At 44.7% G+C, this 15,834-nt stretch overlaps 1 protein-coding gene across 3 annotated transcripts in view; it reads left to right on the top strand.

Moving 5' to 3' along the window:
• Nucleotides 1-15,834, top strand: part of scn5lab (sodium channel, voltage gated, type V-like, alpha b) — a 141,474-nt gene that overhangs the window by 50,594 nt on the left and 75,046 nt on the right. For all 3 annotated transcript variants that reach the window (XM_020041954.3, XM_020041953.3, XM_034289385.1), the window contains exons 9-12: nt 8,859-9,000; nt 9,084-9,281; nt 9,578-9,736; nt 9,902-10,240. In XM_020041954.3, coding sequence (XP_019897513.2) covers nt 8,859-9,000; nt 9,084-9,281; nt 9,578-9,736; nt 9,902-10,240 — 838 coding nt within the window. The remainder of the gene's footprint in view (nt 1-8,858; nt 9,001-9,083; nt 9,282-9,577; nt 9,737-9,901; nt 10,241-15,834) is intronic.

Below are 15,834 nucleotides of genomic sequence, written 5' to 3'. Positions count from 1 at the left end.
TTGACACAATCTGTCAAACATGGTGAAGGCAATGTGATGTTCTGGGGGTGCTTTGGTGGTGGTAAAGTGGGAGATTTGTACAGGGTAAAAGAGATATTGAAGACGGGAAGGTTATCACTCCATTTTCCAACAACATACCATGGGCTGAAATCTCTTCACATTACCTCAATAAATTGACTACTAGAATACTGCTAGGCTGTAATTGCTGCAAATGGAGCATTCTTTGGCAAAAGCCAAGTTTGAAGGACACTTATTGTTTATATTAAAGATCATTATTTCTATCCTTGTCAATGACTATATTTCCCATTCATTTTGCTATATTTCCTATTCAAATTAATTTCATTAATGTTTTCATGGAAAACCAGGACATTTCCAAGTGACCCCTTTTGATCGGAGGTGTACATGTATCATATTCATGTTGCATGTTTTTGTGGAGATTAATTGAGATTAACTGTTTAGACGCCTTTTGGTAGCTTCTGTTGACACAACATCGTATATGCCTATACGACTGACAGTGGTATTTTGTTGACTCTGTGCTGTTTGTTTACTGGTCTTCCTAGCTCTCTCTCATAGTGTCAATAAAGGCCTTTAGAAATCAATGCTCCCATAGGGTAGTCTAACATTCAACTGGTTGCTGGCTGTCAATCATAAGAACTTAGCAGTCAATCAAAAATGGACAGATCTGAGCTGGCATTTATCAAACTTTGTGGGGAGGGGGGGTTCCCCCTTCACTTCAGTCTCATTCAATCCTTTTGAAGCTTTTTGGCTTCACGCTAATGGCTTTGTTAATGGCTACCCTTGACTGCAAAGTGAAGATTTGTGCCTCTCACTTATTACCTATCATCCCCTTCCTAAGCTCTCTGTGTCATGTTCTATAGAAAGGCTGAAGTGTTCTTAACTCATGGTATTTCTCTGACTGCAGTTCGACTTGAATGAGTCATCAAATTGAATGTAGCTAACAACTTGCTAATTGCATTTTTATCTAGAGCATGTTGAAAGGGCTTCATTTTTTTGTCGTTATTGATGCTAGCTTACTTGGATTTTAGAGTTTTACAAAATGCATCTCTGGTTTAGGCAAAACGCTTATATTGTTAGGATTACCACTCTCAGCCATCTTACTTAAAGTTTTTTTTAAGGCTTCTGTTTGAAACAGAGCTGCTGTCCACACAGGCCATTAACATATCCATTGATAAATTCTTCAAAAAGAAGCTAAATATCTTTTCTGCTTTTTTTCTACTGGAACTTCTGCTCTATCCCTTTAGTACTGTACAGTGGGGTGAATAAGTATTTGATACACTGCCGATTTTGCAGGTTTTCCTTCTTACAAAGCATGTAGAGGTCTATAATTTGTATCATAGGTATACTTCATCTGTGAGAGACAAAAATCCAGAAAATCACATTGTATGAATTTTAAATAATTAATTTGCATTTTATTGCATGACATAAGTATTTGATCACCTACCAACCAGTAAGAATTCCGGCTTTCACAGACTTGTTAGTTTTACTTTAAGAAGCCCTCCGGTTCTCCACTCATTACCTGTATTAACTGCACCTGTTTGAACTTGTTACCTGTATAAAAGACACCTGTCCACACACTCAATCAAACAGACTCCAACCTCTCCACAATGGCCAAGACCAGAGAGCTGTGTAAGGACATCAGGGATAAAATTGTATACATGCACAAGGCTGGGATGGGCTACAGGACAATAGGCAAGCAGCTTGGTGAGAAGGCAACCACTGTTGGTGCAATTATTAGAAAATGGAAGAAGTTCAAGATGATGGTCAATCTCCCTCGGTCTGGGGCTCCATTCAAGATCTCACCTCGTGGGGCATCAATGATCATGAGGAGGGTGAGGGATAAGCCCAGAACTACACGGCAGGACCTGGTCAATGACCTGAAGAGAGCTGGGACCACAGTCTCAAAGAAAACCATTAGTAACACACTACGCCATCATGGATTAAAATCCTGCAGCGCACACAAGGTCCCCCTGCTCAAGCCAGCGCATGTCCAGGCCCGTCTGAATTTTTCCAGTGACCATCTGGATGATCCAGAGGAGGAATGGGAGAAGGTAATTTTTAGCTTTTCTGCAAAGAGGACAGGACGACTGCACCGTATTGAGGGGAGGATGGATGGGGCCATGTATCGCGAGATCTTGGCCAACAACCTCCTTCCCTCAGTAAGAGCATTGAAGATGGGTCGTGGCTGGGTCTTCCAGTATGACAACGACCCAAAACACACAACCAGGGCAACTAAGGAGTGGCTCCGTAAGAAGCAACTCAAGGTCTTGGAGTGGCTTAGCCAGTCTCCAGACCTGAACCCAATAGAAAATCTTTGGAGGGAGCTGAAAGTCCGTATTGCCCAGCGACAGCCCCAAAACCTGAAGGATGTGGAGAAGGTCTGTATGGAGGAGTGGGCCAAAATCCCTGCTGCAATGTGTGCAAACCTGGTCAAGAACTACAGGAAATGTATGATCTCTGTAATTGCAAACAAAGGTTTCTGTACCAAATATTAAGTTCTGCTTTTCTGATGTATCAAATAATTATGTCAGCAATAAAATTCGAATTAATTCAAAGAAAATAATACAATGTGATTTTCTGGATTTTTGTTTTAGATTCCGTCACTCACAGTTGAAGAGTACCTATGATAAAAATGACAGACTTCTACATGCTTTGTAAGTGGGAAAACCTGCAAAATCATAAGTGTATCAAATACTTGTTCTCCCCACTGTATATACCACCCCACTTCCCCAAAAGTGGGGATGCTGCAAAAAATGCAAATGAAAACAAAATGTAATGATGTAATTGAAAATAGTACAAAGACAACATACACAATTTTGAAATTTTTATTGTTTTTGGTAAAAATACATGCCCATTTTGATTTTGATGCCAGCCACACATTTCAAATATGTTGGGACAGAGGCATGTTTACCACTGTGTGCATTACCTCTTTTTTTAACAATACTCCATAAGCGTTTGGGAACTGAGGAGACCAGTTGCTGTAGTTCCAAAAGTGACACGTTTTCCCATTTGTGCTTGATATATGATTTCAGCTGTTTTACAGTTCTGTGTCTCTTTTGTCATATTTTTCGTTTCAGAATGTGCCAAATGTTTTAAATGGGTAACAGGTCTGGACTGCAGGCAGGCCACTTTAGCACCCAGACTCTTTAACAATGGAGCCATGCTTTTGTAATACATGCAGAACGTGGTTTGGCATTGTCTTGCAGAAGTAAGCAAGGCCTTCTCTGAAAAAGACGTCATCTGGATGGTATCATACAGTATGTTGCTCCAAAACCTGTATATATAGTTTAGCATTAATGGTGCCTTCACAGATGTGCAAGTCACCCACTAGTCACTAATGCACCCCCATACCATCACGGATGCTGGCTTTTGAACTGTGTGCTGATAAGAATCATGATACCCAAAAATAATTGCACATTTTCATTTGTCAGACCACAGGACAGTTTTCCACTGCGCCTCAGCCTATCTTAAATAAGCTCAGGCCCAGAGAAGGCAACGGCAGTTCTGACTCTTGTTTATACTGCTCCGGAAAAAATGAAGAGACCACTGCACCTTTTTATTTCCTTTCCAAAAAAGTTGAAAAGGCAAGTTTTGAGTGAGGAACAGAAGCGTTCAATTTGCAGTGGTCTCTTAATTTTAACCCTTCTGTTCCTCACTCAAAACCTTCCTTTTCGACTTTTTGGGAAATCAAATCCATGGTTTCATCTATCCATGGTAGAGTTTTAACTTGCATTTGTGGATGCAATGGCATACTGTGTTCACTGACAATGGTTTTCGGAAGTTTTCCTGAGCCCATGCCATGATTTCCACTACAGAATTGCGCCTATTTTTAATGCAGTGCTGCCTAAGTTCCTGAAGATCACAGTCATCCAGTATTGGTTTTAAGCCTTGTCCCTTGCGTACAGAGACTCCCGATTCTTTGAATCTTTTAATGATATTATGTATCGTAGATGATGGGATCCCCAAACTCTTTGCAATTTTATGTTGAGAAACATTCTTCTTACATTTTTGCGCTTGCCTACACAGTCTTTCACAGAGTGGTGAACCTCCCCATCCTTACTTCTGATGGACACATCCTCTCTGGAATGATCTTTTTATACCCAATCACGTTATTGACCTGTTGCCAATTGACCTAATTAGTTGTGTGATATTCCACCAGGTTAAGCTTTTTAGCATTACACAAGTTTTGCTGTCTTTTGTCTGACCTTGGTAGATTGAACTCTGACCTCAGATTTTGTAATGTGTATGTTTTTAAAGGACCCTTTTCAAGTAATTGACGCACATTGGTGTTTCAAATGTGCCCAATTTAAAAAACACAGTAGCTAGTGGTAGTGGCATAAACCATTAATATGGTCAATATGACTATATTTAAACATTCCGACAGGAAGTTGGAAAGATCAATGAATTTCCTTTATTTCTGTCAGGATCCTGACCATTTTTCAAACTGGCATACAGAAAGAATACAGGAAGTTCCTTCCCACAATCAGACTTTTTCATTTAACCATGTTGTGCCAGTAGCTTCTGCTATCCATATTCCCATGGCCCTATGTTGGATTTCAAGCCAGTAATGTATATGATTACGTAGTCCTCATCCTCCCTGTTGTTTTGACATTGAGTGGCATGCTTTATTAGCCAAACTGTCCTAATCTACGCAACCTACACTGGAAATAAGAAAAGTCCTAAAATCTCAAGTAAATCCGGATGAACCAATCATATTACCTACCTCCCCTGAGCCCCTGAAATCCCTGGGAGACGGATTCTTCGGCGAGGTCGCACAAAACAATATCCATGGGTAACAACCCCCTGGATACTGTTGCTATAGAAATCTTAAGTATGTTCATCCTCATTTACCTCAGTCCTATACCTCTTGAGACTAGTAGTAGGCTACTACTGCTGGCTGTAATGCAAAATAAATGGTTAAGGATTTTTGTTTCTGTATGAGGAAAGATGGACTAACATTGTGACGGCCTGGAGCAGATAGACATCCGCCAGTCAGATTTTTTAATGAAAGTTACATTTTCAGTAATTTTTTTTCAAGCTTATGTAACACATACCCAAACTGTAAATTTTCCTAATTGAAGCAACATTATGAACATCATTATTACCAGTGGATGAACTGGAGTTCTATGTTCTATGGTCTTCTGCTGATTTGTTCACTCTGTCTGCCTCAGGGAAGCGGGATTGTATAAGAGCTGAAGCCTGTTGCTGTGCTCTTCATCACGGTCATGTTCATTAGACAACAAACAAAAAAAGACACCAAACCTAAAAATAAAAGGACTGAAACAATGAAGCACAAACAGGGCTGTGAGAAACATTTGGCCAGTGAGAGTAAATTTAGTTTTTTTAAGTTTTTCATATCAAGATCAAATGAACGACTCAGCCTCGGCTATTTCCGGTCGCTGGTTGGCGACTTTGTGAAGAAACCAGAGAATAATCCTGGATCATCTTAATTAGGACACACAACGGAAAGTAAAACAAAAGTCCTGGTCGTCCTTCCCCGTTTGGCTTCCATTTGGTACCCAGTGAACACTGGACTGGTGACCCTGAGTGTGAATCTGAGCTGTGATAACACAAGGTCCGGACCTTCTAGTCTTTGAATCCTTAAGTACTTAGTTGTTTCACCGGAAGAGTTGGAACTCGAATGGGTTTGGAATGTATGACTCAACTCACAGCCAAGCCAATGTTCCCCTACTGCGTGACCCCAGGGAACCCTCAGGTGTCTCGCCCTCTCTCTCGACTATGTGATCTGCCAACTGTTGGAGCTCCTCTGTGGCCCAGGATGAGAGGGATGTCAGATGAACACACACATGTAATGTTGTTTATCATAGGTGCCTTGTGTTTCGTCGCATTGGTCGGACTTTACAATAAATCCTCCCCTGCTGATTTGGTACTTTTAATAGCCTGTGAGCTTGTATTGCAAGAAGACCACCAGCACATTGCTTTGCTGTTGCCAATACGTTTGGCCCCTTGCGCTCGGTATTGTTGTCAGCGCTGTGCTGCTGCTTCCATGGTGCTGTGTTTGCCTGGTATTAAGTCAGCGGTATAAGCTGCATATAAACATATATGCCCTCTTAGCGGAAACTTTCATCCATTGCGCTTTCCAGTTGTGTGTGGATGCGATGTACATGTGCTTGGCCTCGGGAATTAAACCAACAGTTTCAACTGTTCCAGCCACCCGAACCCTATCAAGTGAGGCATTCGCAACGGTACCTTTTCAACGTCATATTGTGATGAACTGTTAAGGAGTCCATATACTCTCAGGGATATAGTGCATCACAACCCCCCCCCCCCCCCCCCCCCCCACGCACACACAGACACACACACACACACTAGCCAGCCTCCCATAACCTACCCCTTCCCAGCCCCTCTTAATGAGTCAGTGGCCTGGACACACTGCTGGTTCCCGAAATAGACCCATGTCAGAATGCGCAGGGCCCTGGTCGGAGATAGGACAGTGGCCCGTCGCACCCCCAGCTGCTGAAGCGCTGAGAGAAAGCAGTTACTCTGACAGATACTCTCAGTGACTCCACCGCGCCAGGACTCATTTATCTCCCGCTGACAACAATACAACACGTTACTCATCACGACGAGAACGTCGGGCAGGTTTTTGGAGTGCCCGTGTGCAGTGGAAGTCATCCGATTCAGTGAATGTCGCTGGTTTGGGTCCAAGGAACGGCCATGTTTTGGGTTAGGGTTAGTGACTGATGTAGTGGCCCGTTCTCTGCATTCTTTTAAGGGATGAAGTGGAAGCATTCATTTAGCCACTGTCGGCCTTTTTAATTACTGTATTTGTCAGTCTTAGAACCGGCTTGGCGTATTCATCTTATGAGCCTGTATTTTGAATCAGATTAAGCCCGGGGTGTTGTTGCCCCTGGGCGGAGAGACATCCCAACAGGCATGGTTTGGGACCTACCCGTAGCATCTATGTGTGAAATAGTTAATTGCAGGGAGGTGGAATATCCCACTCTGGAAGGGTAGTAGAGACCTTCAAAGGCCCTAATGGTGCAGAACGTTATGGGACATTCTTCTGCTTGCATCGTTTGGCTCACGTGCACCCGTGAAAACCCATGAATACCCCAAAATAGATAGATTTATTTTTTTTTACTTCCTGTCTCGGACACATACTTGTCGTGCCACCCCATGGGAAATGTTTTGTGTGCGTGTGTGTGTGTGTGTGTGTGTTGGATATGAAGGCCAGGGAGAGCGGGTTTCGGGGCCTCCCATCGCGGGGCCCCCCGGGGGTCTGAAGTGGGCTCTGTCCATTAACACGTCCTCCAGAGACACGGAGAGGTGTCTGGTGGGCGATAGCAGCCATCGCCCCACACCCTCACACCCTCCCTCCGCATGCCAGTGCCAAGGCCGCTGAGGCCCTGTGTTGCCCGGCGAGGCAAGCAGGCTGCGGGCACGGTGGGCATTGCATGGACAGGGGGGACAGGGGGGACGGGGGGGGACGGGGGGGGGGGGGGCGGGGGCGCGTGACGGGGAGAGTGATGGCAGGTTGGCGGCGCCATGTCCTTTCAACTCCCGCGACTCGCTCTTCAACACCTCCCCCCCCCAACCCCGCAATCCAGTCTGTGCCTCAGAGGAAGCTGCTTTTTAGAGAGGCTCAACTCTCTTTTGGGGCATGGGGAGGTTGTTTCTCGTTTGGGGTGGCATGCAATGGCATCACTCTGGGCTGACGTCACCCTCTTTGCACCCACAGCTGATGCCTATACAGAGGAAAAGCATCCAAAACCAATCCCATGACGGCTATATTTTATACAACAATCACATGCTACTCCGATAAGCGTGTCTACTGTACATTGCATGCTTGACATTTTTCCTCATTGAATTAGTTTTATCTGTACCCACAGAACTGCGATGACCCTTATTGGACCTTGTCGCGGGGATAAAGCTTGAGGCCTGTGGATATTGTTATTTAAATGAATGGCCACTTTAACTGAGATAACTGCCGTGGGGTGAGCACACTGATCGGCAATTACAAGCCAGTGATTGTGTATGAACTTTACACTTAGGAGGTGGCTTACTGATAAGGAATCCAATCAGCTCTATCTTTTTATACACCGTTAACTTTGCCTACTAGGGTCAAAAGGAACATTCTGACAGGATTTTTTATTAAATTTTGTATGTCATTGTTCATCCACACCAAAACCCTTGGTTGCAAAAAATATTTGCATGCTGATTGTTTAGTTAGTTTTAGTAATTTCAATTCCTGTTTTCAAAGAGCACCTAGACCTACAGTATACACCAATTAAAAACCTTCTGGGCTGTGTTTTCAAATCACAGAGCAGAGTTGCCGATACATGTTTGCTAATACATCACATAACCAGACATTGTTTTTGAAAGATATTTTTGTTTTTGCCTTTTATGCTTTATTAAATGTAGACAGTGGGGAAACAGAGAAAAGTGTATTTGGTCAAGGCCAGAAGTTCGGATTTGAAGTCATGCTTGAGTTGTTCATTGGAGGCAGAGGTTTACAGTACATTGCTGGATCACCCTAGGCCCGATAACCAGCATTTGTTTATAATAGGCGCCGTGTGAAGGATTTGGGCAGAACCTAGGAGGGAGGTGTGCCAAGCACGAGTTAGCAAGTTCCTATTGGGCATTCTTGTATTTAAATCTTTCCAGTATAGAACACCAACTCTGTGAAGTCCAGATATGCAGTAACTCAGTATGAGACTACTTCTAAACTTTGATTATGAATAAATTAATCCATTCTGTTTCTTACATACAGCACACGTTTTAGAACAGACTACTTCATTGAGATCAGATTTGTTCCATTTTGGATTCAGGCTCTTAGCTTTATCTGTGAGTACAATGACTCTCTGTTTTCTCCACAGGCATTGCCCAGATGGGTTTCAATGTATGAAGGCAGGAAGGAACCCTAATTACGGTTACACAAGCTTTGACAGTTTCGGCTGGGCATTTCTCTCCCTCTTCCGGCTCATGACACAAGATTACTGGGAGAACCTTTATCACCAGGTCAGTATGGAGGTGTCGACCTGACCGGTTTGAAACCAAAACCAGATGTCAGGTCATACCATGTGTCGTCCATCTCTTTCCAGACTCTGCGGTCGGCAGGGAAGACCTACATGGTGTTTTTTGTGGTGGTCATATTCCTGGGTTCCTTCTACCTGGTCAATCTGATCCTGGCTGTGGTGGCCATGGCGTACGAGGAGCAGAACCAGGCCACCATCCAGGAGGCCTGGCAGAAGGAGAGGGAGTTTCAGCTGGCCATGGAGCGCCTCAAAAAGGAGGCACAGGCAAGACAGTGTTTCATGTCGTCCTTTAATGGCTAATCTTTTATGAACTTGGATTGTAGACATAGAATTTCAATTAGCATGAGCTTATATGGGGATTAAGTAATGTTCATTTTTGTACACAGCGATGTTATAAAGACATATGGCTATATGAGTTAGGTATAATCGGCTAGTCTGACGTAAATGACGTCTGACCAGGCTGACTAGGCTATCAAGTTTAACACCAGGGTAACTCACACGTGAAAATGCTTCCAAAGCCAAATCATTTAACAGAAGCTTTGATTTCCAATGCTACTCAGAAAATCCAAGAATCGGACTCATTGATGTCCCCGGAACTTTCCCCGGGCCGGGTCCTGCCCGACGACAAGGAGGTGCAGCGTAGGAGAAGTTTGCAGTGGCTGGTGGAGGAAAGAGAGAATGACGGAGAGGCGGAGGAGGGAGATGTGAAGACATTAAAGGTAGATACCGCGGATGGAGGCAGGGTCAATCTCATTTTGTATTCCCAATGGATTCATTTTAAACCCTCGATGAAACATCATGGATTAATAGAAATGCTGAATGCATGTAGATGCCGCTACGGTTTCAGACGTTGCGAGTAGATAAGTGTTGCTTGTCCCCAATAGCCGCCACACCCTCTCCTCATCCGCACCCTCTCCACGCGGACCCGACGCGGTAGCAACGTCAGCGTCTTCAACTTCCGCCCCCGGAACAAGGACTCGGAGGGCGACCTGGCCGACGACGAGTTCAGTGTCCACGGGGACAACGAAGGCGCGTCGAGTCGCACCGGGTCCCTGGTGGTGCCGTGGAGCAGCCGACGGAGGCCCAGCACCTACAGCACGGGCAGCCGGGGTTCCCAGGTCTTCCTCAATGTCAACGGGAAGCTGTTCATGGCCATGGACCAGAACGGGGTCAGTCCGCTGGGACTCCCGTCTTGCACCATGGAGAGGGTCAAGGAAGAGAGTGTGAGTGCTGAGTTACTGACCTAGGCACCTGGCTTTTTTTTTAAATGTGTGTGCTTGTGCATGTGTCTACATGTTGATGTGTGTGTCACACCCGTTGTTGCCAGGATACTACCGTGATGAAAGCTTGTGTTTAAGGAGTGACCCCGGCTCATATCATGAACGGCAGACTCACAGCAGCACAGATGCCATATCTTCATTTGATCATCCTCTTGTGGCACAAACAATCCTGTGCAGCAGGCTATGCAGGCTTGGTGTGTTTTACAGGTTTCTGCGGGTTTACAGCTTCTTAGGCTTGTCATTTCCATTTTAAAATCTCTCAATATCAGTGACGTGTTAAGGTCTAAGTCAGGGTAGGCAACTTGAAATACATTCAAATCTGATCCAGTCTACTAACTAGTCGCGGTGAACTCCTTAGCAAATCTATTTCTATCATGTGAGATACATGTTGTACAGGAAACTGTACTGTCATTATCCAATACACGTATCTATTGAGACTGCCCTGGACCATTCCGTATGCAAAAAAAGATTTCACTACATCGATCTCAGCATGTTTCCGTAACACATCACTGGTTTCATCTGCATGAACCGCAAAGTAAGCAACAGAATTTTCTAAATCTGGTCAGCGGATCCTACTTCCCACGGGTATGCTAAGCTATGCATCATGTGGCCCTTTACAAAACAACCGATTAAGCAAAATAGTAGCGTGTCTGACTGCCCATCCAAAAACTTAAAGTCTGAATCCAGAAAACAAATGTAGCCTACAAAATCAGGGAGGAGATTAAACATCTTTATCAGAATTATTTTTAATTAAAATAAATTGTAAACTTACTTAATTTGAAGATGAAATCCATTCACCTTTCCTTTAGAACGAATCTGGATTGCTATTGGCAGGCTACACATGTCAGCGTAGTCAGCCCTGGACCACATGGTGCCAGCAATTGAGCACAGCAGGCAGGGAAAGCAGAACAACCTGCTAGCTTCAGCGCAAACACACACAGCCACTCGGTTCTTAAATACCATTCAATTTGGAAAACTCTGGTGGTGATGGTGAAGGTGGTGCTAATCGTCTGCCCCTTACGCTTGTGTAAATCTGTAAGATCAGGTGTTGGTCAACCATTTGACAGAATACTATTTTTTTCTTCAGAAGAGTTTTAGATGCAGCAATGAATTTGGCACTTCCATAGCTTGCTAGGCCACTTTGTTAGATGTTTTTGCGGGACTGGAGAGCCAGTGGGTAAAAGATTTTGATTGGTAGGAAGCGACATAACTGACGCCCCACCTTTCCGTACCCATTCGTAAAAATATGTGAACGTACAATGCATGCGCCAATCTGGTTTTGCATTCACTTCTGCACCCACCTTTTTGAGGAGCAGAGCCTGCGAAAGTTAGATAGAGCGGTTTAGCCAATACAGTACCTTTGCTTACATTTCTTGTAATATCAACCACAAAATGTAAATTCAATTTCTGTTGACAAATCAATAATCACTGCAGAATTATTTTTTTTTTGGAACAAAATATCCTACATTTCCATTATTTTAAAACCTACACTGCTTAGCCAGCCCGCACATCACTGGTGAATATATCTAAGGGAAACGACATCAACCCTTACACATGTTCTATCTGTTTAATATAGCCACCTGCATAGTTCCCTGCATCCTACTGCTGGCTCGCCTTTGTAGCTCAGCAGGGTAAAATGCAGCTGAGCAGTGGGGTGGACATTGCCCTGCATGAGGTGACATTGCTCTGCATTAGGTGACATTGCTCTGCATTAGGTGACATTGCCCTGCATTAGATGACATTGCCCTGCATTAGGTGACATTGCTCTGCATTAAGTGACATTGCCCTGCCTTAGGTGACATTGCCCTGCATGAGGTAATGTCTTTCATATGGGACGTTAAATGGGTGTCCTGAGTGTCTGTGATCACTATGGATCCCATGAAGCTGATCGTAAGAGTGTGTTGACCCCAGTGACCCCATGCCATCATCACAACCGAATAATTCCCTGCTTCTAATTGACTCATTACTCCCTCTACTTCCCTTAAAAAATACAGATAAATCCCAAAATTGTCAAGACAGGCTACTATAGGCGCTAAACATTGTCATATGGTCGATGGCGTCGGCTGACATACTGAAAATAATACAAATGAAGTGATAATAATCAGCAATAATTCACCTTTCCAGTGTGCACTGTAGGATTGTTTTCCTGCTGTGAGAAAAGGATGTATGCAGCGTTAGTGGTGTCTGGGTACCTGGGAGCGCTGGCCAAAACCACGGTGACACTGAGAGAGCTAACAGTTACCTCTCCCCCCTGGGCTCCAGGACATTAGCACAACACACGGTTTGATTTGCCGTTTCCATGCAGATGATTCACAATGCCTGGCGGCCGTGATAGCAACTGTGTAGGAACACAAGAGCGGAGAGCATAAATGCAATTGCATTTTCTATAATACTCAGTGAATCACTTGCTATGCTATCACTCGCTCTTGCGTGTGTGTCAGTGAGAGTGTGTGTGTGTATGTGTGTGTGTGCTCATGCATGCATGTGTGTGTACGTGTGTGTTCATGTGTATATGTTGTGTGTGTGTGTGTACAGTATTTACAGGGATTATTGTAAAAGAAAACCGAGCACGTGTCTGTCTTTGAAGCCCTCTTTGGGTATCTACCTCAGACTGACATTCCTGTGATCCTCCTGCTACTCAGCACAGCCTCAATTATAATTAGTTTTCCGTTCGCCTAATTTGGATACTTTCAAAGGGATCCTTCTTTACTCGTTTATGACCCCATTTCTTTCGCCAATCCAACGTGAATCAAATCGGTCACCCGAGGAAAGGAAATAGTGATTTAGATGCCTCCAATGTGGGTTTGAATCCAGCCCACTGCCCTTTGAGAAAAATCTCTCTCCTGTTTCCATACTTTCCTGTCTTATAAAGCATCCAAATCCCAGAATAAATAAAGAATGAAACAAAATGTCCTGTGTGGCTCAGTTGTCTTAGGCTGGGCATCGCAGTGTGGAGGTTTTGACAGTAGGCGTGTGGCCGAAGTGACATTCGTTTTTTGATTCCCGAGACGAATCTCCAGAGCAGTGACGATTTGCCACGATTCATCGTTTGGTATTGATTGGCCCCTCCCCATGTGGACAATAGAAAATACCATTATATTGCAAGTTCAAATATTTCCTCTTCTACATGTATTTGCGAGGGTTGGCAAACAGGCATATCGCTAGGTGATGTAAACAGAGGGTCTGAGGCAGAGAGGAGCAGGGCCAGGGAAAGATAGGCTGGGCTGGGGAATTTGCCCAGTAAATCTGGCTGACCAAGGAGAAAGAGTCTGTAGTTTTATCTGGCTCTGCAGAGGGCTGGTGTCAGTGTTGTCTGTGTTTGTCTGAGTGTCTGTCTGTGTCTGTACAAATAAATAGCATGATGCTCTCTCCTAGGAAACAGACTGCTCTCAAAACCGAATGGATGTCTGTGAACTCCCTGCACTCCAGATCCTTGTAGATATCTCCTTGTTCAGACACACACACACACACACACACACACACACACACACAAACACACACACACACACATCGCATACTCAGCTAGTAAAGGTTCATCATGTAAACCGGTTATGAACATGCTCAAAATGAAAAGACCTGAAGTCCAAGTTAAACTTGATGCCCATCAAGCTTTCAGCCTTTCAGATATGTATGAATTTGTATTGTAATACCTGTAAGTCCTTATGAAATTGTCTACTATGTTTTGTCAGGATTGTGGTTAACAACTTTCTATGTATTTAAGTCCAAAATCACAGCATCTTTAGAAAGCTTAGTACATAGATGTCATATTTTGTCCAGGTCAGCTCATTGCTTCCCGGCGAGATGTAGTTTAGGTTTTTGTACCTGAACAAGAGAATCACCAATGTGGCAAAGCTGTTCACTGACTTTACAGTAGGTTGGCTTCCAACACCTTAGTGCCCACAAAGCTCACCAGGAAGCTTGGGGTCCCTGTGGCCTTACACAGCTGGATCCTGGACTTCCAAATGGGCCGACACGGATTGTTGATGTCATCCTGCATAGGTTGTACCTTCTCCTACGCTGTCTGACTGCCCCACATGGGGCCCCAACAAGTGCTGCTTTGCAACACACGTGACGACCCTCTTGGTTTACGTTCTAACGGGTTCATCCGCCTGGGATGGCTCAATTCGCAACATTTCATGCAGACTGTGGAGCGAGTGTACTGCGCTTTCTCACCTCTGTTACACACGCACAGTTAATCTATAACCAGAGTTCCTGTGCTGTTGATTACTACAGTTGAGACAGCTATATCACACCCGAAGCAGTGACCTGAAACGGCACCGAAACCTTTTTTTTATTACCTTGGTGATATATTCATTCTTGATTGATGAATGCTACAATTGTACCGTTCTTTCTATACATTTGTTTTCATATAGACAAGATCCAAGATTCATCTCATCGACAGTAATGTGTCCAATAGGAAGATGCTGGGTTCTCTTGATGCTTTGCTATGTAATATGATCAGTGATAAATTGCTGGCACAAGGTGGTGTGTGTGTGTGTCTGTGTGTGTGTGTGCGTGCACTTGTGTGTATACATGTGTGTGTGTGTATACGTGTGTGCGTGTGCATGTGAATTTGTGCAAGCAGTTGCATGCTTTCGTGTGGCACAGATATCTAGTTGTCTCGGAAATGCTACCATGGCAACTCACGGTAGCAACAGATGCTAAATGATAGGTGGTGCTGGTGGTGGTGGTGGAGGGGGGGTCCAGTCTCTCCTCTAACCGATAAAAGGTGGAGGTGGTGTGGGGCTTCCATCTCTTTTATACTGCTGAGAGGTGGTGGTAGTGATAGTGGTGGTAGTAGTGGTAGTAGATTGAGGTGGTGGCAGTGGTGGTGGAGGTGGTGAAGGAAGTTAAGGTGTTGGTGAAGGTGGAGGTAGTGTTAGTGCTGGTGGTAGTAGTAGTGGTGGAGGTGGTTGTGTCGGTGGTTGTAGGTTTGGAGGTGGTGGTGAAGGTGGAGGTAGTGGCGGTGTTGGAGGTAGTAGTGGTGATGGTGAAGGTGGTGCTGGTAGTGATTGTTGGATTGGCGGAGGTAGTGGCGGTGTTGAAGGTAGTAGTGGTGATGGTGATGGATGTGTTAGTGATGGTGGTGTTGGTGAAGGTGAAGGTGGTGCTGATAGTGATTGTGGGATTGGCGGAGGTAGCGGTGATGTTGGAGGTAGTAGTGGTGATTGAGAAGGAGGTGCTGGTAATGATGTTGAAGGTGGTGCTGCTAGTGATGGTGGTGTTGGCCGGGGGTAGTAGTGGTGGTGGTGAAGGTGGTGCTGGTAGTGATGGTGGTGTTGGCGGTGGTAGTAGTGGTGATGGTGAAGGTGGTGCTGGTAGTGATGGTGGTGTTGACGGGGGTAGTAGTGGTGATGATGAAAGTGGTGCTGGTAGTGATGGTGGTGTTGGCGGTGGTAGTAGTGGTGATGGTGAAGGTGGTGCTGGTAGTGATGGTGGTGTTGGCCGGGGGTGGTAGTGGTGATGGTGAAGATGGTTGTTGTAGTGGTGGTGGTGTTGGCGGGGGAAATAGTGTTGGTGGTGAAGGTGGTGCTGGT

This window comes from Esox lucius, chromosome 21 (assembly GCF_011004845.1).
Source record: "Esox lucius isolate fEsoLuc1 chromosome 21, fEsoLuc1.pri, whole genome shotgun sequence".
NCBI lineage: Eukaryota > Metazoa > Chordata > Actinopteri > Esociformes > Esocidae > Esox > Esox lucius.
Note: the sequence above shows the minus strand (reverse complement) of the source record. Positions and strands in the feature narration are given on the sequence as shown.